Genomic DNA, 24,418 nt, shown 5'->3' with positions numbered 1-24,418 from the left:
TTATTTGTCCCTTTGGGATTGGCTTATCTAAGTATGATGTTTTCCAGTTTCATCTATTTTGTTGCAAATGACCAAATTTTTTTCACCACTGTGTAGTATTCTATGGTGTACTTATCCCATAATTTCTTTATCTAGTCTTCAGTTGATGGGCATTTGGGTTGATTATGTGTCTTAGCTATTGTGAATTAAGCTGCAATAATCATGGGGGTACAAGCAACTCTTTCATATGCTGATTTCATTTCCCTTGGGTAAATTCCCAGGAGTGGGATGACTAGGTCATACAGTATGTCTATATTCAGATTTCTGAGGTATCTCCATACTGTCTTCCACAGTGACTTTACCAGTTTACATTCCCACCAACAGTGGTTAGGGTACATTTTTCCAGACATCTTTGCTAGCATTCGTTATTTGTTGATTTCTGTATGAAAGCCATTCTAACTGGGGTGAGGTGAAACCTCATTATGGTTTTCATTTGCATTTCCCTGATGGCTAGTGATCCTGAGCATTTATTTCATGTGTCTGTTGGCCATTCAGATTTCCTCTTTTGATAAATGTCTCTTTAAGTCCTTTGTCTATTTCTTCACTGGATTGTTTGTTTTGTTGTTGTTGAATTTCTTGATCTCTCTATATATTCTGGTTATTAATCCTTTATCAGTTGTATAGTTTACAAATAATTTCTCCTATTCTGTTGGTTACCTCTTCCCTTTGCCATGGGATCCCAAATCCCCTTAAGCTGGATGGTAAAAATAGCATTTAAGTGTTAAAGTGATCATATGGATAGGATTAAGTGTTAAAAGTGATCAGTATAAATAGGATTAAGTGTTTGGTAATAATAATAGATAGAATTACATAGGAGTGAATTTTCCAACATGGGAAGCAGTCCATACAGCTGACCCATAGAATGACAACTATTTTAAATAACACTCTAACCTCAGAATCAGCCCTTAAGGCATTCTGGTCTGGCTGAAAAGCCTGTGAGAGCATTTTAGGCATGGAAAGCCAAGGCACTGTGGCAAAAAGTGTCCTACACAAAGGACCTCTGTGGGTGAGACCTCAGTGGAAAGAAGTGGTCATCAAAGAAGGGAGGAGAGAGCTTCCACTTTGCTTATAGCCTTGTCTGACTACTAAAGGTGTTGGTATATTCAAAAGGCTTTCATAGTTTAGGCAACTCATGTCAAGAGCCTCAGGTGATCACTGACATCATTAATAAGAGTATTGACTGTTAAATTAACAATAGTCACTGTACACTAACTTCCCATGCAGGACCTCTGTCCTCAAAGAGTTGTATTAGGAGAATTAATAGTAAAAATTATTCTCAAAGATTTACTTCATTTTAGTGTATTAAGTGCAGGATATTCTTATGTCTCATAAGTTATAGTTATATCAAAGTGCTCACAAGAGATGTATCGTTCTTGAGTTCTTCTTAGGTTTCTCAAAAAAGAATGCTTTAAAAAATAAGTGAAATTAACTTCAAGCCCTTGTCTTGACTACTGAGGAACAGTTTTTTTTTTTTTCATACAATTTGTTGAACTCTTTACTTAGTATAGAGTTAATCTGCTGTGTATAAAGTTAATTCAAAATATATATTAGTAAAATATAAGACTGGGAATAGGAGAGGGAAAAAGAAGGGTGGGAGTGTGGGTGGGAAGGCGGGCAGGGTGGTAAGAATCATTATGTTCCTAAAGTTGTATTTATGAAGTGCATGACGTTTGTATTACTCAAATAAAAGGTTTCTTTGGGGAAAAATGTAAGATCTTTGGTTGTTGAAATTGAACTTTGAATTAGAAGGCACAGATCAAGCCAAAGGGAAAAAAAGAGGACTTATAGCAGGGTCAAAGCTTTTGGATTTTGCAGCTAAATTACCAAGAATATGGAAGTGCCATTGACTTTCTCAGAACCTCAGTCAGTTTAGGAGTCATTCTCAGTTCTTTTATGCAATTTTATTTGTGATCCTCCAAAAGTGAGCAACTAACTTCAATTATGACATTTGGTTACTTGTATGTCAAATTATTTCATTTTGAAAAATGTGAAGTATGCACTATTACTCACACAGAAAAGTTGACTTCCATTTCCTGTTATTAAGAATGAAAGAACTTCAGAGAGAAATATTCCCTTGATACACTCTTAGACAAACTTGATATTATAAAATCTACAATAGTTAATCTCAGTAAATTGGTTTCTCCAAGTTCCTCTTTCCGTTAACATTAATATAAAATGAAGACAGTGCCGAATGAATTACAGGGCCTTGACTTCTGAACTTCAACCTAGTGTCATGTAATCTCTTATTCTATCTCTTCCTTGCCTCCCTCATTTTTCCTTAATACACAGATGCCAGATGAACTTTAAACAGAGTGCTCTTAGGCTGACTGGCCACAGCAAACCACTCAACATTTCATGCCCAATTATGGTTGCTTAGTTGTATCCCTTGTCCATCTTAGGGGCAGCTGAATATTGTGTACAATGATATACGTATCTGAAGTTTAACTATGCTCAAATGAACTAGTCAAAATGCAAGGAAGCAACTTATTGAGAGACATTTTATTTACTGAAGTCATAGTTGTTTTCATATCCTGGATATTGACTCACCGTATTTACACCATTGGAGAACCTAATGGTGTAATTTGTTTTATTGTTACATACTTGCCATGGATGCTACAGTCTTAATATTCGTGCCCTCCATTAATATATTGAAATCCTCACCTCCAAGGTGATGGTATTAAGGTGTGGGACCTTTGAGAGATAATGGGATTAGTGCCCTTATAAAAAGCCCCAGAGAGATCCCTCACTTTTTGCACCATGTGACGACACAGAAAGATGATACCATCTATGAAGCAGAAAGCAAGCCCCCACCAGACACACAATCTATCTTCTTCTTGTACTTTCCAGTCTCCAGAATTGTGAGAAATAAACTTCTGCTGTTTATAAGCTATAAAGTTGATGAAATTTATTATAACTGACCAAATGGGTTATGACCATGGGAAAACTGATTATCCTCTCCTTATCAAACTACATATTACTATGAGTCAAGGTTCATACTTTCCAGGAGCTAGATAGAGAATGGCATTGAGACACTATTTCCTTGTCCCTAAAATATTCATGACTTGAATAATACTGACTTTGTAGAAGCTCTGCTGGTTGGGTCACTCCACTCTGAAAAGAAAGGACACAAATAATTACTGTTCATGTTTTCACTGTCAAATCACTATTCTTAATTAAATTGTTCTCAAGTATACAGCCTTTCAAGTTATACAGTTTTACAGCTTCCTGCCACAAATAACAGATAAAAAAAAACAATTATCCAATTGGATGTGCTACAATGTAACTATTTCTTACTCTTTTTCTTGCATGTTTTAATATTATAAAATAGAAAAGTAAGAAACATGAGGGAGATGGGGACATGGATGTTTAAACTAAGCAGTGTTTTTCAAAAACACTTACTTTGTAAGGTGAATCCTGGGGTCAGATGTTGAGATTCCTATTAGGAAGAATACAGAATATGCAAACATTAATTAAATGATACCAGTAGAACAAAATGTGTATCTTTTATTGCTAGAGATACAGCTTGACTATTGTTTCCAAATAGGAAACCACTGGTTAAAAGTTACATTAATCAGACTTCTTTCTGTAGCTGTATTTGAAGGGAACATTTGCTAGCCAAGCCTGCTGTAGACAATGATCATAATTGTCATTTTATCCAAATTATAAATGGGGGCATGTGGAAATTTGGACAACATGGGAACAAACGTCCCATATGTGTGAAATTCAAGTGTATCATTTCTTACTTAGCTAGGCATGGATACAGATATGATCATAGTTTTTGCAGAAGAAAAAGTAATAGATTCACTCAGTATTTTCCTTCCATAGAAACAAGCCCAATTTTCTACCAGAACACATATGCAATAAATGTAACTCATTTTGTACAAAAGTGGTGTTTTCAAACTCATTACAGAGATAGCTATTTGGCATAGTCATTAAGATGCCTCTTTTTTTAAACTTTTATTTAATAAATATAAATTTCCAAAGTACAGCTTTTGGATTACACTGCCCCCCCCTATAACTTCCCTCCCACCCACAACCTTCCCATCTCCCACTCCCTCTCCCATTCCATTCACATCAAGATTCATTTTCAATTATCTTTATATATCCTACATCAGAGTGCCCATATTCATGTTCCAGCTCCGCTATAGATTCCATCTTCACTCTCTCTCTCTCTCTCTTTTTATTTATTTTTTTTTTTTTTGACAGGCAGAGTTAGACAGTGAGAGAGAGAGACAGAGAGAAAGCTCTTCCTTCCCTTGGTTCACCCCCCAAATGGCCACTACAGCCGGTGTGCTGCACCGATCTGAAGCCAGGAGCCTGGTGCTTACTCCTGGTCTCCCATGTGGGTGCAGGGGCCCAAGCACTTAGGCCATCCTCCAATGTGTTCCCGGGCCACAGCAGAGAGCTGGACTGGAAGAGGAGCAACCGGGACAGAATCTGGTGCTCCGACTGGGACTAGATCCCAGGGTGCTGGCACCGCAGGCAGAGGATTAGCCTAGTGAGTCGCGGCGCCGGCCTTACTCTTTTTGTAAGATTTATTTTATTTATTTGAAAGAGTTACAGAGAGAGGTAGAGACAGAAAGAGAGGTCTTCCATCCACTGGTTCACTCCCCGGATGGCCGCAACAGCTGGAGCTGTGCCAATCCGAACCCAGGAGCCATTAGCTTCCTCCAGGTCTCTCACGTGGGTGCAGGGGCCATAGGACCTGGGCCATCTTCTACTGCTTTCCGAGGCCACAGCAGAGAGCTGGATCAGAAGTGGAGCAGGCGGGACTAGAAGCGGCACCCAATTGGGATGCCAGTGCTTCAGGCCATGGCTTTTAACCCACTGCGCCACAGCACCGGCCCCTCCACTTCTGATTCTAGCTTTCTATTAATTCACACCCTGGGAGGCAGCAGATAACATCTCAAGTAGTTGGGTCCCTTTCACCCACGTGGGAGAACTGAACTGAGTTTCTGGTTCCTGGTTTCTGGATTTGGTATGGTCCCACTCTGGCTGTTGTTGGAATCTGAGAAATGAACTAGCAGATGTCGGATCCCTTCATCCCCCGCCCCTGGCTCTGGATGAATTGTAGGAAATCATGTGAAATATGTTAGTTGAGTCAATTCTTTAAAGGGATTTAAATTTGATTTTAGGGGCCGGCACTGCGGTGCAGCGGTTTAAAGCCCAGCCCTGAAGCGCTGGCATCACATATGGGTGCTGGTTTGAGACCCGGCTGCTCCACTTCTGATCCAGCTCTCTGATATGGCCTGGGAAAGCAGTAGAAGATGGCCGAAGTCCTTCGGCCTCTGAAGCCGTGTGGCAGACCCGGAATAAGCTCCTGGCTTCGGATTGGCACAGTTCCGGCCGTTGCAGCCAATTGGGGAGTGAACCATCAGATGGAAGACTCTCTCTCTCTGCCTCTCCTCTCTCTGTGTAACTCTGACTTTCAAATAAATAAATAAATCTTTAAAAAATAATTTTTAATTTATTTGACAGTTGGAGTTAGAGAGAGAGAGAGAGAGAGAGAGGTCTTCCTTCTATTGGTTCACCCCCCAAATGGCCGCTATGGCAGGCGCTGCACCGATCCGAAGCCAGGAGCCTGGTGCTCCTTCCTGGTCTCCCATGTGGGTGCAGGGGCCCAAGCACTTAAGCCATCCTCCACTGCCTTCCCGGGACACAGCAGAGAGTTGGACTGGAAGAGGAGCAACCGGGACTAGAACCCAGAGTCCATATGGGATGCTGGCGCCGCAGGCGGAGGATTAACCAAGTGAGCCACGGCTCCGGCCCCTAAAAAAGTAAATTTGATTTGAAAGTCAAACTTCATACAATTCATTTCACTGGTGTGAGAACTGCAAATGTGCAGATATCAGGCTTGCTAGCAGTGCGGCCCATCTGTGTGGATCCTGACATAATTCACAGGCAGAACACTACACTGATGTTCAGGGCACACAAAATACAATGCAGATGGAAGAGAGATGTATTATGGACTGCAAAGCAAGCATTCCAAAACCGAAGACACAATCAATCCAACGAAATACAAGAATTTGTTATAACAATCACTGTTGCAAGTAATCAATACATTAAACCTAATCTTGCCACCTTACAGAACAAAAACAAGATCACAATATAATTTATCTAAAAAAAAAGCAAGAACTGTAACTCTGTATTTGAATGAAAAATGAACTTTCTGATCTATTTAGCATGATTCTATTGGCCAACAGATTTGTCTTCTGGCAAGATCACCACTCAAGAAAACCATATAAACTCAACAAGAAGCAGGAAAGTCCTCTGAGCTAGAGAGCTGTCACAAAGCCCATCCAGTTTGCTGCTCAAAGCCTTCTGTTCTCTTGCTGATAAAGAATTGCTTTTTGACAAAGACTGTAAAAAGCTTAACTATTTGATTTGCACCCTTTAGCAAATCACAGATGGCAAGGAAGGGGAAATACTTCTGGTGGCGCAACCATTTGTAACATTGAGTTATGAAAACCCACATTGCAAGATTCCATGGAAAAATGACACAACAAAGTCAGTAGTTTAAAAAAACACAAGAGTCTATGTCCATTTCATAGAGAGGCAAGAATTCCTGTCTGTATATTCCCCAAAGGCATAATTATAGCATAGTATAATAATATAATTCAGTTTGTGGGTACTTCAACAAATTCATATTAAACAGAATTCAAAGATATGTTTATTTTGGTGTAAATTTTTTTATATCCATCCATATGAGTGGTCTTCAAATAGGTCATGGGTAATGGGTATTATGAAAAAACATCTTTGTATGCTACCAAATTCACTTAATATACATACCGAACTCCAAATGGAAATAGCCTGGTAGGGGAAATAATTTGCATCATTCATGTAGTAATTGTTAATGAACATTGTACAAAATTTTAAAAAGTACCTGACTTTGATCATGTACATTTTTCATAGACATGTCATATATGTAATTTTTGCAACAAGATAGAATGATGCAAAATTGCTAACACAAACTTGCATGAGACTATTTTAAGAGCCTTGTTAATAATCTCACAATCAGAAACTCTATGTGATCTATAGTCTAGAGTAGGCATTGGCTAATTTTTTCTGCAAAGGGCCAGATAGTAAATAATTTAGGCTTTGGGAGACATACCATCTCTGTCATAGTGACTTTATTCTCCTCTGTTAAAGAAATCATGGATAGTACATTACCAAATGCATGTAAAACTGAAATATGAATTCTAGATTCACATTCATTCATAATAATATTATTTTTCTTTTGAATTTTTGTTTTTATATTTTAATGACATATAACAATACATATTTATGAAGTACAGTGTAATAATTCAAGTCATGTATATAGCATGTAATGATCAAATCCGGATAATTAGTATTTCTATCTCTAACATTTATCATGTCTTTGTGATGGGGACCATCAAACTTCTCTCTTCCAGTTCTTTTTTAAATGCTCATTTATTTTACTTATTTTAAAGATAGAAAGACATAAAGACACAGAGGCAGAAAGAGACAGGCGTCTCCTGACTGCTGGTTTACTCTCCGGATGGTCACAACAGCAAGGATTAGGCCAAGCCTGAATCAGGAACTCAATCTGGGTCTCCCACATAGGCAGCAGGGGCCCAACTACTTGTGCTGTCTAGCTGCTGCCTCACAGGGTACCCATCAGCAGGAAGCTGTAATTGGGAATGTAGCCAGGAATCCAATCCAGGCACTCTGAAATGGAATATGGACATCCCAAGGATTGTCTTAATTAATGTGCCAAATGACCACTCCTAGTTATTATTTATCAAACATATAATAACTTTTTTTCTGTAAATTATAGTCCCCCTGCCGTGCTATGGAAGACTTGAACTTACTCTTCTTTTTCTATTTTGGTTCCCTGTTACCATCTGATCTTCCTCAGTCCCCCCTTCCCCTTAATCTCTCAAGCCTTTAGTGGACATTATCCTCCTCTTCATTTGTATGAAAACAATTTTTTTAGCTTCCTCATTTGAGAACGTGTTTATTTGTCTTTCTTTCTTTCCTTTTTTAAAAATATTTTTTTATTTATTTATTTGAGAGGTAGAGTTACAGACAGTGAGAGGGAGAGACAGAGAGAAAGGTCTTCCTTCTGTTTGTTCACTCCCCAAATGGCCGCAACGGCTGGAGCTGTGCTGACCCAAAGCCAGGAGCCAGATGCTTCTTCCTGGTCTCCAATGTGGGTGCAGGGGCCCAAGCACTTGGACCATCTTCTACTGCTTTCCCAGGACATAGCAAAGAGCCGGATTGGAAGAGGGGCAGCCGGGACTAGAACTGGTGCCCATATGGGATGCCGGCGCCACAGGCGGAAGATTAACCCATTGCACCACAGCACCAGCCCCTATTTGTCTTTATTTCACTTAACATCTTAAAGTTCCACCCATGTTACAAAAAATGACAGGGTGTCTTTTTATGGCTGAATAATATTCCAGAGTGTGTGTGTGTGTAATATTTCTTGACTTGTTGCAGCACTTTAGAAAATTTTAAGCACTGAAAAAAAGTAAGAATGTATGAGCCGTAATTTGAGAACTTCTGTTCTAGAGGATATTTTTCATCTGGGGTGTTTTTGTCTTTGTTTTTAAATATTTATTTTTTATTTATTTGAAAGGCAGAGTTACAGAGTGGCAGAGGCAGAGAGAGAGAAAGGTCTTCCATCCCCTGGTTCACTCCCCAAATGGCCGCAATGGCTGCAGCTGATCTGATCTGAAGCCAGGAGCCAGGAGCCTCCTCTGGGTCTCTCCACGTGGGTGCAGGGGCCCAAGGACCTTGGCCACCCTTCGCTCCCCTCCCAGGTGCGCTAGCCAGGAGCTGAAACAGAAGTGGAGCAGCCTCGATGCAAACTAATGCCCATATGGGATGCAGGTGCTGCAGGCCTGGTTTAACCCGCTGTGCCATAGCAGCGGTCCCTGTGGTATCTTTATTAAACTTCCCTTAAGGACAGTGTTACTCAGTAAATTCTGCTTACTATGTACTTCCTTCCTTGTAAGAGTTTCCATTCTCTATGAGAAAACATGGCATTTTTCAATTTGGGGTTGGTAAGTGAATATGAGCTGAGAATTTTTCAACTGTATTTTCTGTTATGTATACATTTCACAGAATCATAGAACATTTGATGTGAAAATTCCATTGAGATTATATAGTCCTCAGACCTTCACACCTACAGACACATACCACCCCAGTCCAGATGAGGAAATTGAGGCTCAGTGGAAATGGAGCAGGACCACATAGCCAGCAAGTTGCAGAGCCGGGATAAAAAGGAGCCAGATTGCAATTCTTCAACCAGCACTGTTCCCCTGCTTACCACATTGCTCTAGATGTAGGAAACTGATACTTTCAGAGAGGCAGGTGTCACCTAGGTCTGGTGCAAGCACTCAAAGAGGCAATTAACCCAGTTACCTATACTTCCTGAAGACAGCTATGTTTTAGAAGATGAAATTTGAACTGGGGAGAAGCCCCAGGTTTCTGGCATCATAACACCTGAACCTAAATAATGGTTCCTTCACTTATTAACTGGGTGATTCTGAACACATTACTTACCTATCACGTACCTCAGTTTCCTCCTCTGTAAATTATGAATGATAAAATTACCAATCTTTTGGGGTTGTAATGAGGACTGAATTATTTGCTGTATGTTAAATGCTTAGAATCAGGTGAAGCACATCATACCATTATATGAGGATATATGAAAAAGTTCATGGAAAACTCATATTCCTTTTTTTTTTTTTGACAGGCAGAGTGGACAGTGAGAGAGAGAGACAGAGAGAAAGGTCTTCCTTTGCCGTTGGTTCACCCTCCAATGGTCGCTGTGGCCAGCGGGCTGCGGCCAGCACACCGCGCTGATCCGATAGCAGGAGCCAGGTACTTCTCCTGGTCTCCCACGGGGTGCAGGGCCCAAGGACTTGGGCCATCCTCCACTGCACTCCCTGGCCACAGCAGAGAGCTGGCCTGGAAGAGGGGCAACCGGGATAGAATCCGGCGCCCTGACCAGGACTAGAACCCGGGGTGCTGGCACCGCAAGGTGGAGGATTAGCCCAGTGAGCCTAGTGAGCGGTGACGCCGGCCTCATATTCCCTTTTTACTAAATTTTTCCATGAACCTTTGGAAGCCTTCCCCTATATGTTGTTGATGTCTTTATTGTTATTTAAAATGCACTTTTCTTTCAAACCAACAATTTGGCAGGGATCAAAGGTGGGTGTATACCCATACTGGCTTCACCATTTTATCCAATTGATTTCTACCTTTATCTTGCGACTGGCAGCGCAGTAATTTGCAGAAAATGCAAATTGTGCCCTATTGCAGGCTGTGTATGTGCTATAAGAGCCCATTTATACAACCAGTTCTATTTTACACACTTGTAAATGTGAAAATTGTGACTTGTGCAATTTATCTACCAAATGGGAGAATCCAGCTGAAATAAATACAATTGCCACGGAAGTGTTGGATTTAAAGGCTGGGAAAAAAATGATGGGTTGCCCCCTTTGCTGGAGATGCTGGTGATAAGGATATCAAGCACAGGGCAGCCAAAAGAAAGAGAGTGAGGATACAGGAAGCAAAGATACACCCACAGACTGGGACAGTAAGAGTCATTACTCACTTAGCTCTCTCTCATTTCAAAGGTGACAGGGGATCATGAAATATAGTTTACAAGTAGTATTATTGTCAAAATCATGACTTTGAAACCTAAATAATCTAATTGGGTGTTTCTCCTTTTACAAAACTCCAAACTCCTTGGGGGTAGCATTCAAGGCCATTAATGGCGATGTGCTTACTTGCTCAGAATTCATCTCTTTCCATTGTCCACCAGAAAAGCTATGATCCAGACACATGGGATCTCATACCAGTATGGATCAAACCATGATCCCTCATCTCTCCATGACTTTGCTAATGCTGGTCTTCTGTATGGGATGGTCTTCTCTTGAACCTTTTTCCACCTGTCAGAATCCTAACCATCGTCTAAATGTTGCTACCTCCATGGTGAGCACATGCTCAACTCCCTGCGGGAATGTTAGATACTTTTCTGAGCTTTGTATTGTCTATGAAAATACCAACTACATTGCTTGGTAGTTTATCTGATAACATGTAGAGGACTTTTCTTCATCCCTTCATCCCCGTGGAAAATGGTTTCTGAATTAATGGTAGAAAGGAAAAGAAGAAGGGAAGGAAGGCATTTTCTGTCTTTTAACATGTGGTATTAGAATATCATGTCTACTTAGGCATTTAGAAAAGCTGGTGTTGATAAATTCTTATTCAGAACAAGTGAAGAAAACATTATAAATGTGTGACAATAGAACTGTAGAGGAGAAAGTTCTGTTCTGATAAGGCAGCTTATAAAGATCTGTTCGCTTGTGAGCAAGGACTAGAAGGTGATATATAGAAAGTAAAATTGATCCATTAGAAGGAAGAGCATGGATTTTTTAAATTAAAAAAATCATGGACACTATTGTTGCCTTTGCTCTTTGGTCTTAAGGGGTGAGCCACCACTCTGATTCATCAACTCTGGGGGCTATTATTTGGACAATGGCAATGCTCAGGTAGTAAGATATGCATGTAAATATTTTGTATAGATGTCTTAAAGAATCTTTTTTTAATAAAAATCATATCTACATTACTATCCTGAGGGGCAAGATATAATCTAGATTTTATAGTACTAGGAGACCGATGCCAATCAGATTGGTCTAATTAAAATAAGGTAAAAGAAAATGGATGAAGGAAGAGAACTGACCTGTCCTGGGATGGAAAATGCATGTTGCTCAGAGTTTCCAGGAGTGTGCATGGCAGTAAGAGGAGTGGGCCAGGAATGGGTCATCTCCTGATGAAGAAAAACAAAGCAACTTTATTTCTGAGCACTTAAAAAAGCCCTTATTAGCATTAAACATAGTAGACTGTTCATAAATACTTATTTAATGTATCTTTTTAATATTGAGGACGTTAAGGTAATTCAATATAACCCCCTACCCCACGTTGGTGCTTGAGGTCCTTCTGCAATGCAAAAGCTCATTTGACATCTGTTTGCATATTGCCAGTGACAGGGAGCTCACTACTGCTTGAAGTAGCCTGTCTCATACTGAGACAGCTGGCTCAGACTCTTCTTCCCAGGTGGAAATTAAACATCTGTCAGGAGCTTCTACCTATGGATCACACTTCACAAAAGCACAGAATGCATCTCCTCCTTCTTTCACATGACAATCCCCAACTATTTGAAGATAGCAATCCTATCTGCTGCTGTTGTCTCTTCTCCAGGCTGAGACATTCTCAGCTTGTTCATTCATTTAGTGGGACTCTTCAACTTTTTTTTTCTAACGCTCCAGTTCTGCCTTCTGTCTCTATCTTTGGAGCTCCCAGGAGGGACTCCTAATTGCCTGGGGCTCCTCTAACTTATGGGATTCTGCTCCAGGTATGATCTGCCTGTTCTAGGGAGTGCAGCACTGTCATCACCTCCATTCTTCTCTTGATGCACCCTAACAGTTAGTGACAAGATTATGCACATGCTGTTGATTTTTCCATGCAAAGATGAGACAACTGAAGAAATCTCTGTCTCATTCATAGAGAAGGTTATTATGAGATTTGTAGCTTGATTCCACCCAGTCACACACATAGTGTATTTGTGAGTTCAAATTTTCAAATAGGAAAAGCCCCTAAGGCTCCCACCCTCTGTTATCAGCAGGGTCACCTTCTCAGCTCTTTCAAACACTCTGTTTGAATAGAGGTGCTATTCAAATCTTGCTCTAGTCTTAGGGCATGTGGCCAACATGTTTTACCCTAAGAGCAAAGATAATTAAATCACATGCTCAAAATCCCAGCAACAGAAAGATGATAAATTTGGTGAAGCAGGAGGGAGTCAGCATGTGTTGGATTCATCAAACATTTTCTTATATAAACATTAAACATAAAAATCAATGTAATGATGGAAATAAAGGAGGAGTTTGGGGAGGGGAGGAGGGGATCAAAGTTTATGAGAATGCTTTTTAATGCACAGCTATATAATACTATTTTACAATCTTTATGGGTAACATAATTAGTCATTTCAAAGGTAATATTAATAAGAACTCTCAGGTAGCACTAAAATATGGTTTTTTTCCCTTTTTAATTACCCAGTTCAAAGAGTCTTTGATGTCTGAAGAGTTCTAATGCAAGGAGATACTTCACAGATTCACTCACAGTGGCACTGGGGAAGCAGAATTTGTAAGTATTATACAGACAAGCACTGGCACAGATTGAAATTTACCCAGAACTATTTAAAAGGGAGGTGGCAAGTACATTAAAAATGCACACAGAATTTAGAGGGGATACTTAACCTGCTTAAAAGATAGACTATTTCCAAGTGTTTTTGAGTTGAACATTTGTATTCAGTTGATAATATTCATGACAACTACTAATGCAGCCATCAAAACTAGTCCCAAAGTAACTCTACCTGACATCAATTTAAAGTGTAATTCTAATTAGCTTGTATCTTTAAACTAGTTAATGAACTCTTTTAAAATGTATAGGGTTTTTCTGACTAAGGTTACTCTCCAAAATTAGATCATATAAAATATATATTATGCCTGTGAACTACACTGAATCTGCACCCTTTGTATTAATGTAACATTAACATGAAAAAATAAAGTATCTAAAACTCAAAAAAATTAAAAATGAATAAAATATATAACTAGGGAAGAGGAGGTGTTGGTAAAAAGGCACAAAGTTTCAGTTTGGAAGAATAGCTTCTGCCGATCTATTGTATAACATGTACTATATAATTGAAACTTGCTAAGTGGTAGATTACAAATATTCTCACCATAACAAATTGGTAATTATGTGAGGAGATGGGTATTTGAACTACCTTGATTTAATCATTTTATAACATAAACTTTTATCAGAAAATTGTGCCCATAAATACTGGTTCTACTTGTGACATAAAAAGAAATTATTTTTGAAATTAAATAAAGTACAGTTCATATTCAGTCAGAGCCCACCAAGAAGCAATAAGCTCCAGTCTGTAAAAGGAGTATGGTCTCTTTTATGTAACCAGTGGTTATGCCTCTAGGTTTATTAAAAGGTATTTTGGATACTGAAAAGAATGAAATCACTTCTAAAAGGTATACTTTCTCCCTACATTTTATATACCAGGGGACTATAGAAAGTTCATGGAAAATGGAATTTAAAGGTAATTAAATCTGGTGCAAAATTTTTGAAATCTGCAAAGATTTTCCATAAACACAATTTTTGTGAACTTTTTGAAGACCCCTTATATGCATGGATTTAAAATTTATTTGTCACTAAATAAACTTATCTTTTATTTCAATTTTCCATGGACTTTTAAAATTATCTTTATATTTACTTTGTGACAGAATCTGATTATCTTGAATTACCAATGTAGTGCACTGTCCTACTGGCCAATCCACATGGAATCACACATATTTTTTTTCATATTCAATTACGATTGATTCTCTGTATTAGAAAACGTGAGATTTCATGAAATAGCATGCTGAGTCCATGCTACCACTGATGCATTTGATTACAGTAGGGAGGATGCTGTTGAAAGGAATATAATTTCCTGAAAGGGTATCTTCAGCAAGGAAATTTGAAGCAAGCTCTTTCACTTCTCAAAATGAGTTAGACTTGTAAAGTGTGGCAAGCTCACAGTAGATTTTCCATTGTTATCCTTTTCATTAACACTTGAAGGATTTTAATCTATTTCTGTGTTCTTGCTCTTTTCAAGATAAGAACCCCTATCATTCCTTATCCAGCTGAACTTATATTCGTCCTTCACCAAGTCATCAGGTAGGGATAAGCACCTACTCCAAAAACGTTGCCAAGTCTTTTACAACAGACTATAAGGCTGAACACCTGAACTCAACACCAAGCATCACTTCTCTTTTAACAAAAACACACACACACACACACACACGTGCGCCCGTGTGTGTGACATTGGTCTGAATCTCCACAAATGAGCTCCCCTCTCTCTCCTTTGACCTGCTGGAGAGAGACAACGCATAGATTCCTACCCTCCCTGGAAAACTGAAGTATTAGTGGTTCTGAGAGGTGAGGTCACTTATGGACAGTCTCACATTCAGTTGTAAGTGAATGTTGGTCACTGGTTTCAAAGCACACTGTTTCCAAATGGGTCTCCCATTTTTAAAGTTAATGCGGAAAGAATGAAGCAACACTGTTTTACTTTTTAGTCTTTAACAAAGAATAGGTTTCACAATTGATAGTATTCTAAGTAATTTCTAACAATGCGCAGATGTTTTCTTAATGTGATGTGAAGGCTCCAAAGTCAAACGCAGAAAAATCACAAAAGGTTATATATTCCAGCACATTATCCATACTATGGCTCACAGGCTAGGACCCTAACAAATTGAAAATAACTTTCAGGTAGCTCAGCTTTGCTCAGTAGAAACGCAGAAGCTGGGTACCTCACAGGCTGTGGGTGGAAGACTATCTTGTGTTCCACACTCTGCTAATCTCAAATGTATCCTATACTCATCTAATACAGAGCTTTTGGAATGGCTGTTATCTCAAGTAACTGAAGTATGTTGCCACAAGTCTTATTTTCTTCAACCTTGAATCTCCTGCGCCTATTACATAGTAAGTAATTGTTTTTTTTTTTTTTTTTTTTTTTTTTTTTTTTTTTTTTTTTTGTGCACCACAAACAAAAGAGGCAGTGATTGTTAGCATCATACCCATTTCGCAGCTAGGGAATTGGAAATGCCAAGAGGTGAAGTTACTTGTTCAATGCTACACAACAAATGGCAGGGTCTGTGTTCTACTAATCTTTATTTAGTTGCCGCAATCCGCCAGTCATTGGGATATAGAAATGACAAAGACAAGCTCCTTCCCCAGGACAGATCACTTTGCTTTACATGCTAATCACCTTGAAAGAGAAATGTGTAAACATACAAGGAACATGGTAGCAGGAACAAGTCACTGTGCAAGGCATCTGAGCAAGGTTTAGTGGTGGAGGTGAGGCAAACAGTAGGTGTATGTATATGTATGGTGCATGTATGTATTCCTTTCAGAGGCCTACATTACACCTGATATATACTGGCTGTTCAAACAATATGCACCCAGCTTTAGCAAAATATTAAGGTCTTTACCTTAATATTTGAGCTAAAGAAATGGTTTGAGCTAAAGAGATGGTTATAGCAAATTTTCAAATGACTATTAATAAATACAAATAATGGTGATTTTCACACATATTTCATTAGTTATTGTTATTATAATTAGAAGCAGCTCCAAAAGATCCCTTGCCTAAGAATGATAAAAGAAGAACTTAAGTCTGAGCTCCACAAAAAGTTACCTGAGTGACCCTGGCGAAGTTGCTTGCCCTCTCTGAGCCTCCATTTGCCTATCTAGAACATGTGGGCTTTGGCATGGATGGCCACTATGTGTTCTCCTAGCTACAAATGCTGTCAGCCTCTGATTCTGCTTGTTTTGCCTACCACACAAGCTTGCTACAAGAGGAAGTAAGCTAATACATGTGCAAGGACTTTGGCAACCATATAGTGCTGTGCACATTCAGCTTGCTATTCCCACAACCAGAACTACAGCGTTGCCACTATGAGCCTGCATGCCTCCACTTAGCAAATGGGTAACTTAGGCATTCCTCACAGCTCAAGATGATAGGAGTTCCATAAACCTTCCTCTTTTTCCTATATTAAAATGCAAAGAATAGAATAAATGCATCTTTTAAAATATTTACAAACACCTGTGATTAAGAACATGTGAAATGCTGAATGGTTTTCAAATAAAAAAAGTATGACTGAATAGGAGAAATCTACAAAATCAGGCTGGAGTTTATTTTTACAGGGACTTAGAATTAAATGCATACCAAGTCATGGGAACTGAACTTGGTCTCTGACTTCCTCAGGGGCAGTCTTATTTTTCCTCCTAGGGAGTATACTCCCAAAAAATTAGTACAACAGGACTGCAAATATATACACTGTACAGCCTTAAAGGCTACCACAGCCTAAAGCCACAAAAATATCAGCATCTTCCTTTCTCCGAAACTAATTTAAACCTGAAATCATTGAAACGTACATGTCTGATTTTAGTGAGGGAGATCTTCTCATCAGATAGTCAAATTTGCTTCTTTAGCTAAAGGACTCCCTTTGTTAACACCCCTAAAGGACATGTGTGGGGGTGTTAATAAATGACATCGAACCTTTATATACATGTGCCCTAAGACTCCTCTGAGAATCCAGAAAAAGGGATAGGGCAGTTAAGCCATGGGGCTATCAGGGATCAAGGAACAGGGACTTGGAGTGCCCAGAAGGGGTTATGCAGCGACTTGGCCCTCAGAAGGGAAGCAGCCAAATTGTTTCCTAGCCTTCAATCTGCCATCAATTGCTAACTGGCCTGTGGGAAACTCTGCTCCTCCCTGATAGGAGAGAAAAGCAAGGCAGATGTATTAGCACTGTTATCTGCAGCTGCAGTGGGGTTGTTCATAGGAAATGAATGACAGAAAAAGGATCAGGGTTGGGATGAGCTCATAGAGGGAGGGGGCCAAACCATAATTTGGGAAAGGTGCTGGCTGTAGTAGTCACAGGCTGCTCTCCCAGTGTGGTGTCCAGGAGTGCACCTGCTGCTGAAATGTGAATGTGAACTTGCCTGCTTCCCTTTGTAGGCTTTCTTCAGACAGACATGGGAGGACAAGTGCCCAGGATTGAGTCCTTTACTAGGACCAGACAGCTTGTTTGTTCCGTATGAAATTCCCCTTACAGGGAAGTAGTGCATGTGGGATGAGGTATAGATCTCTTGCCTCTCTGGGCCCTCACAGGATGTACATAATAAGTGTTTCCCAGCACAAGTAAGTTTCACCCTAAAGATGCTCATGTGACATGTAGCATCTACATGGGACTTGGGACCCTTTTAAACCCTGGCCAGACCACAGTCTAGAACATTGACACCGCTTGGGAAATGGGGTCCTCCTTGGGAAAGTGCCCTGGACATCGTATATTTTGGCTTCAACAAAGCATTTGTCAAACTTCATATATAACTCTTGCAACTAAGAATGGAGATGTGAAAAGTGCTTTATCACTGAGTTGAAATAAGCTTACATAAATTGTTGAGTAGCCAAAGTCAACCTAGAAGGCAGTCTCTAGAGGCATACCAAAGCCTTTGTAGTTACCTATCCTTCTCTATTTGCCATCTTTAATAACAACAAAAACAACACTTTACTTTTAACAGTGCTATTTGGTTTAAAAAATGTAGTCAACAACTTAAAAGAGCAACAGCATGTCCACTTACTGAAATTGTAGGTGACACTAAGCTACAAGTAATCAACATTCAGAAAGATCCTGCCACACAGGCCTGAATCCAATAAGGTGAATTTTTTTTTTTTTTTTTTTTTTTTGACAGGCAGAGTGGACAGTGAGAGAGAGAGAGACAGAGAGAGAAAGGTCTTCCTTTTGCCGTTGGTTCACCCTCCAATGGCCGCCGCTGCAGCCGGCGCACCGCGCTGATCCTGGCAGGAGCCAGGAGCCAGGTGCTTTTCCTGGTCTCCCATGGGGTGCAGGGCCCAAGCACCTGGGCCATCCTCCACTGCACTCCCTGGCCATAGCAGAGAGCTGGCCTGGAAGAGGGGCAACCGGGACAGAATCCGGCGCCCCAACCGGGACTAGAACCCGGTGTGCCGGCGCCGCAAGGTGGAGGATTAGCCTATTGAGCCACGGCGCCGGCTTCAATAAGGTGAATTTTAAGAGTAGTAAACTAAATCTGCAATTATGTTCCACAAACCAAGTGTAAAACTGCACTATGAGAGAGACCATCTGGCTTATTACAATTCATGAGATAAAAACCCAAGGATTTTATTTTACTACCCCCAAGTAAATCTGAGGTGTGTTGGCAGCTAAAATAACCTAAACACATTCAGCCAGCATTAAGTATGAGGCCTGGACTGTAGAAGGCAATGGTGCTGCCGGACACTGCATGGAAAAGACCACACTGGAAATAGAGGGAACTAACCTAGATGACTTGTCTCAGCACAGCCATGAGTATAGTGCAATATCTTCAATGGACCATTACTATAAGAGTAGGGCATAACATATATACATGTACTTCAAAACAATCAGTAAAGTTTAGTCTATGAAAAAGGGTGACTTAAGGGAGGTCTACGAAGTGTTTTCAATATATGAAACAATCTCATATAAAAGAGAACTGAGATCTGCCTTGTGTACAAAGAGATTAGGATAAGCTCTGTGGGTAAATGTTATCAGGGGACCATTTTAGCTCAGATGAAGTAAGAATTTCCAAGACATGTAAGCTTTCCAACCACTGGGTTTTCTGTCTTAGAAGGTAGTGAACAACACATCTCGGGAAGCCAATGTAATCAATAAGCTGTACTTTGGAAATCTATATTCATTAAATAAATGTTAAAAAAAAAAAAACACATCTCTGAAGTCAACATGGTCCCTGCCTAGGATAGTGGCAAAGGGATGCCTGGAAAGGCAGAGGTTCAGGGTTGTGGACCAATTGTACTGACTTACCTAGCTAGATAATCATATTCTTTACTGCTCCAAATTCAACGATGTATATAAGAAGATGCAAAATTGAATCTGGAATGGCTTTTTTAATATGATATAGAAATATTGCTGAGAAAAGTAGCCCAGAGAATTCATCATCCTCCCAGGAATGGGGGTGGAGGAAGGTGCTGGGGGGACCTTACTGTCTTATGGTGATACAGATAACAGTCTAATTTGTCCCACTGTTCACTCAGCAACTTGAAAGTTCAACAACAGTGGAACTGTAGCTTATCTTGGACTTGATCACTAACCATTGCTGCTAAGCTTCTCTAGTGGTGGAAACCCTGTTCCATTTAAGTGAATGAATATTCTACTGTTTGGGACACTCTTAAGAAAGTCTCCTGAGATCGTATCTCTGATTTTTAAGCAAGTGAGGGTAGGGAGGAAGTGTAAAATCAACTGTAATATTAAACATAACTTTACAGTCATAGCTGAACAATAAAGCAACACAAAATGCAATCTATCAGTCCAAAAAAGAAAAGGGATGATTCTTTTGAATGTCAACAGTAATTTATGACTTCACTGACATGATATAATACTCTGGAATTTTTTTTTCAAATCCATAATTGATGACTTTATTCAAACTCTTTAGTGCTGACAGTTTTTTAAGAGAATTCAGAAGTTTTCTCTACTGGCCCCATGATATACATGCAAAAAGTCCAGCTCACACTAGTGCCTTCATTCTGTAGCAGCACCCAAGCCATGGTTCTACTAAAAAAGAGAATCAAATGCTAATTTACAATTGGGAAACATAATAATCAGTACCCTGACACTTCATTGTGTGTTCATTCAGACAACCAATCAAGTAAGCCATCTTCTTGGCATTTACAGATACAATCAATTCCATTTCACTCACTGAATGTAATGGATATGTTTCCAGCCATATGCAGGGCCTATTCATACAACTTCATTTGGCCTGTTATTCCTAAGACATTGTACATGTGGGAACTGCAAAGAAATATCTCCAAAGAATACTATGGGGAAACAGAACACTATAGCCATATATTGGGTAAAATTCCACTGGATCTGTTGAGTTTTGCACAAGGTTTGAGCAGCAGCAGCCTGAGGCCACAGCCTATGTTAAAGGTTTGACTTTCCCAACAGATGACTGCCTTGTAAATTTCAATACTTTTTAGGATATGGGTCTAAATCAGGTTTAAACAGAACAGAAAACTAGCTGCCCTACTAGGAAATGTTAGATTGAACAACATTGAATCATTGACTTCCTTTGTAAACACAAAATTAGCACAATTTCAATTGTTAAAAATGTAAGGGCCACCAGAAATTCTTTTGCAAAAACAAGGCAAGGCACAAAGGAAACCTAGTTAGAGGGCTTCTGATCAGTGGTCTATTTCAGGCTTCTGAAGCTTCTGAGGTTTCTTGATGGCCAGTTCTTGCATTTCTATTTTTTAAACTCATCAATTCCTCCATTCTTAAACCAATTTTGACACCAGAACACCATTTGTTGATCTTCTGTATATAAAGATATATATAAATATAAATTGAAAATGAATCATGATGAAGAACGGGATTGGAGAGGTCGTGGGAGATGGGATGGTTGTGGGTGGGAGGGAGGTTATGGGGGGAAAAGCCACTATAATCCAAAAGTTGTACTTTGGAAATTTATATTTATTAAATAAAAGTTTAAAAAAAGAACAAAAAAGAAAAAAAAGTTATTTTTAACTTTGCTGTTGAGTTCCTAGATCTCTGTTTTAAATTATTTTGCCATCAACTACATCCAATGACCATCACTTAAAATATACTGACATGAGATGATTCCCTAGGCTCTCATAATATTACAATCATGTTTTTTTTTTTTTCAGAGTTACTTTACTGGATGAAATGACATGCTATGTCCTCATAGCATTAGGCATTTCTTTATGGCTACCTTCTAGTTTGCTCTTTTAGTTCTAGGTCAGGCAAACCAATTTGATGAAACTAACACCTCTCAACTGACTTTTCCCCAGCACTATCTTTAATGATTCACGATTAATTTCATTTTTCATTAAAAATATCTATTAAGTGTCTACTCTCAGCCAGGAGGCTAAACTAAGCCCAAACTCAGGATATGGCTGTTCTCCAAGTAGCTATAGTATTCATAATTGGAATGAACAGATGCTAATGACAATTATTATTGATCATTCAAAGTAAAACTCAGATAAACCTGCCAGACTTTTATTTTGTTTTATATTTTACAGAGTAGCATGCAATTTGTTATCATGTTCCAGACATTACCAAAAGGATTTGTTGATCTACCATTGCTGGAGAGATACACAGTGTAGAGGAGGCAACACAGCCATCCTTTAGAAAGCCAGCTTACCATATAAAAAAAGGCACTAGAGAAAGAAAACTGTAGTCAAAGAAGGATACATTTCATGTAATCACAAGTCTAAGACTTTTCAAAGAATTACACAAGGCGTTAGTATTCCATTTATAAGGGCTGCTATAGCTTTTCAAACCCGATAACTTTCTTGTGGTTTACACTTATCACATTAAGAAAAATGGTAATGAGGAGTTCATGACAACTTCTTTTAGAAGGAACAAAAGCTCAATGGCTGGGGAAAAAAGAAGTAATATCTATTTTCATGGAAAGAGGCCTCCAGTGAACAAGTTGGCCTTAGCTTTACTCTCTCATTATTTCTGAGCTCAGTAAAAATAAGGCACCAGGCCACTAATGCAGCCAAAACTCTATCCAATAAGATTTGCATGGAATTGTCTTTCCTCTGAAACAGCTATTTCAATCTTAGGATCCCAGAATCACAGTGCCAGGGGGATGAAAGAGAACTGTTTGTCCCATTCACATGAAATTAACTAACAAATCTATCACAATATGTCAATCTAACTACTGAATACTCCTCCTGCCTCCAGACACTCCCCAATAAGAACAAAATAAACCAACAGAAGCATCAACTTCTTTGCAGTAATCTGAATTTAACAACATCAAAAACAAGACTAAGCCCCAGTGAAATGGATTCAGAAAGCCCTGGATATTCCAACCCCCTAGTAGGTGAGTATTCCTGAATGCCTGTCCAGTCACCCCTCCACCCAGATTCTTTTTTCTCTGAAATTATGTCAAATAATGGGAAATAAATAGCATCTGTACTCCAAATTAAGGGTGGCAAAGAAGTAGCAAAATTGAAAGCCCTATCTTTTTTTCTAAACCAGTGTTTGACTAATAGAGAAAGCGAACATTCTACACTCATCATGAACATTCTAGGGGCCAGTGGTGTGGATGTAAAACCTGGCACTGTAATCATGCTGAAAAGCTTCAATTTTGTGTTAAAATCAGGAAAGCAGATCCTTCTCTGTTTTGTTGAAAACAGCAATTTGCCACATAGAAAATGCTAGGAGTAGCTACTAGTAAGTTTTTGGAAATTACATCACAAAGATACTTATACTAAATATCTGTTAAACATAAATCCAATCGGATTCTCACATTTTACTATGTAGCTATTTTTGTTTAAATACAGTGATAACAGTAATGCATGGAACCTATTGTCAAAGTGACTTTCACTAATAGTTTCCAGTGACATCATTGATGGCACTCACATCTGTACACCACGGAGAAGGTAGGGTTGCATTCCAGCTGAACCCCATAAAGCTTCCCTAATAACTACGTGAGAATCCATTGCCCATGGATGTCTGTAAATCCTCTTTAAACCTCTATCTGTTTTCAGCCCATACCATCTCTTGAGGTAACCAGATCGATACTTTTACTCCCAGCTATAAATTTAGCAAAACACCTAATAGAAGATTCAAAGGGAACAATGTCAAACCCTTTGCTGGGAAGGTTCTAGTGGGCAAGTGTAACACTGGGTTAGAGGTAAATAAATAGCACACAGAGGACTCTTGTCTCACACATTAACTTGCCTCTCTCATTCCTGCGAAGCAGGCCTGTTGTTTGTAACCTATTTGTAACTCTTGTCCGAAAGCACATTGTCAACCAGTGGTTTAATACTGGGTTATAGTCATATCTTTTTTCACAGCATGTCACCACTTCACCTCTACATTTGTTTTGAAGATGTAAAGAAATATGTACAAAATTTGTGTACTTTCAGTGTATAATATGCCTTATTTTTAAAGTTTATTGATTTTCATCTACTTAAAAGGTAGAATTATCTATATCTATCTATCTATCTATCGGGAGAGAGAGAGAGAGAGAGAGAGAGAGAGAATCTTTCATCCACTGTCTCACTGTTCAAATGCCTGCAAAAGCCAGAACAGCTAGGATTGGGCCAGGCAGAAAACAGGATCTGGGTATCTCACATGAGAGGCAGGGGCCCAAGCATTCAAGCTGTTATCCAGTTCCTCCCAGTATGCATAAGCAGGAAGCTGAGTCAGAAGCAAAGTAGCTGGGATACAAACTGGCACTCTGATATGAAATATGGGCTTAAGCCACTGCACTACAATGCCTGTCCCAACATGATGTTTTTATATAGTTTTCCCAGGAATTTGAATTCTCTCCATAGTATGGATTCCTTAAATTGAAATATTCAGTGTCCCTCTACAGATGGAGTAGGTAAGCTAAATAAATGCAATGGCACACTGTATTTATAAATCAAAAGATGGAATAGGACAAAGATACTAGTTTTTAACCAAATTAATATATAGTTGTAATATGGTACTAACCAATGCTCCGGCAAGATTCTTTGTAAATAAAAACAATAAAATTCTAGAATTCATATGGAAAATAAAATGACTTAGAAAAAAATTTCAGAAAAATAAAAAAGCTGAAGGTTTCACATTACACTATCTTAGGACTCACTATAAAGTTACAGATATCAAGATATGGTGCTGGTGAAAAGTCATGGATATAAACCAATGAAATAGATTACAGAGAGCTCAGAAATAGACCCATGTAAATACAGTTAATCAACATT

General features: G+C 39.1%; 1 protein-coding gene across 5 annotated transcripts in view; it reads right to left on the bottom strand.

Moving 5' to 3' along the window:
* Positions 1–24,418, bottom strand: part of AFF2 (ALF transcription elongation factor 2) — a 597,410-nt gene that overhangs the window by 183,785 nt on the left and 389,207 nt on the right. For 3 of the 5 annotated variants that reach the window (XM_051831606.2, XM_008273461.4, XM_070067482.1), the window contains 3 exons: positions 11,756–11,842; positions 3,439–3,475; positions 3,117–3,150 (listed from right to left, as the gene is read on the bottom strand). In XM_051831606.2, the coding sequence (XP_051687566.2) occupies positions 3,117–3,150; positions 3,439–3,475; positions 11,756–11,842 (158 nt within the window). The remainder of the gene's footprint in view (positions 1–3,116; positions 3,151–3,438; positions 3,476–11,755; positions 11,843–24,418) is intronic. The other 2 variants (XM_051831607.2, XM_051831608.2) reach the window with 1 other exon arrangement.

The sequence above is a fragment of the Oryctolagus cuniculus genome, chromosome X, assembly GCF_964237555.1.
Source record: "Oryctolagus cuniculus chromosome X, mOryCun1.1, whole genome shotgun sequence".
Classification (NCBI taxonomy): domain Eukaryota; kingdom Metazoa; phylum Chordata; class Mammalia; order Lagomorpha; family Leporidae; genus Oryctolagus; species Oryctolagus cuniculus.
The sequence above is the reverse complement of the archived record's forward strand: the minus strand, read 5'-3'. Positions and strand labels throughout refer to the sequence as shown.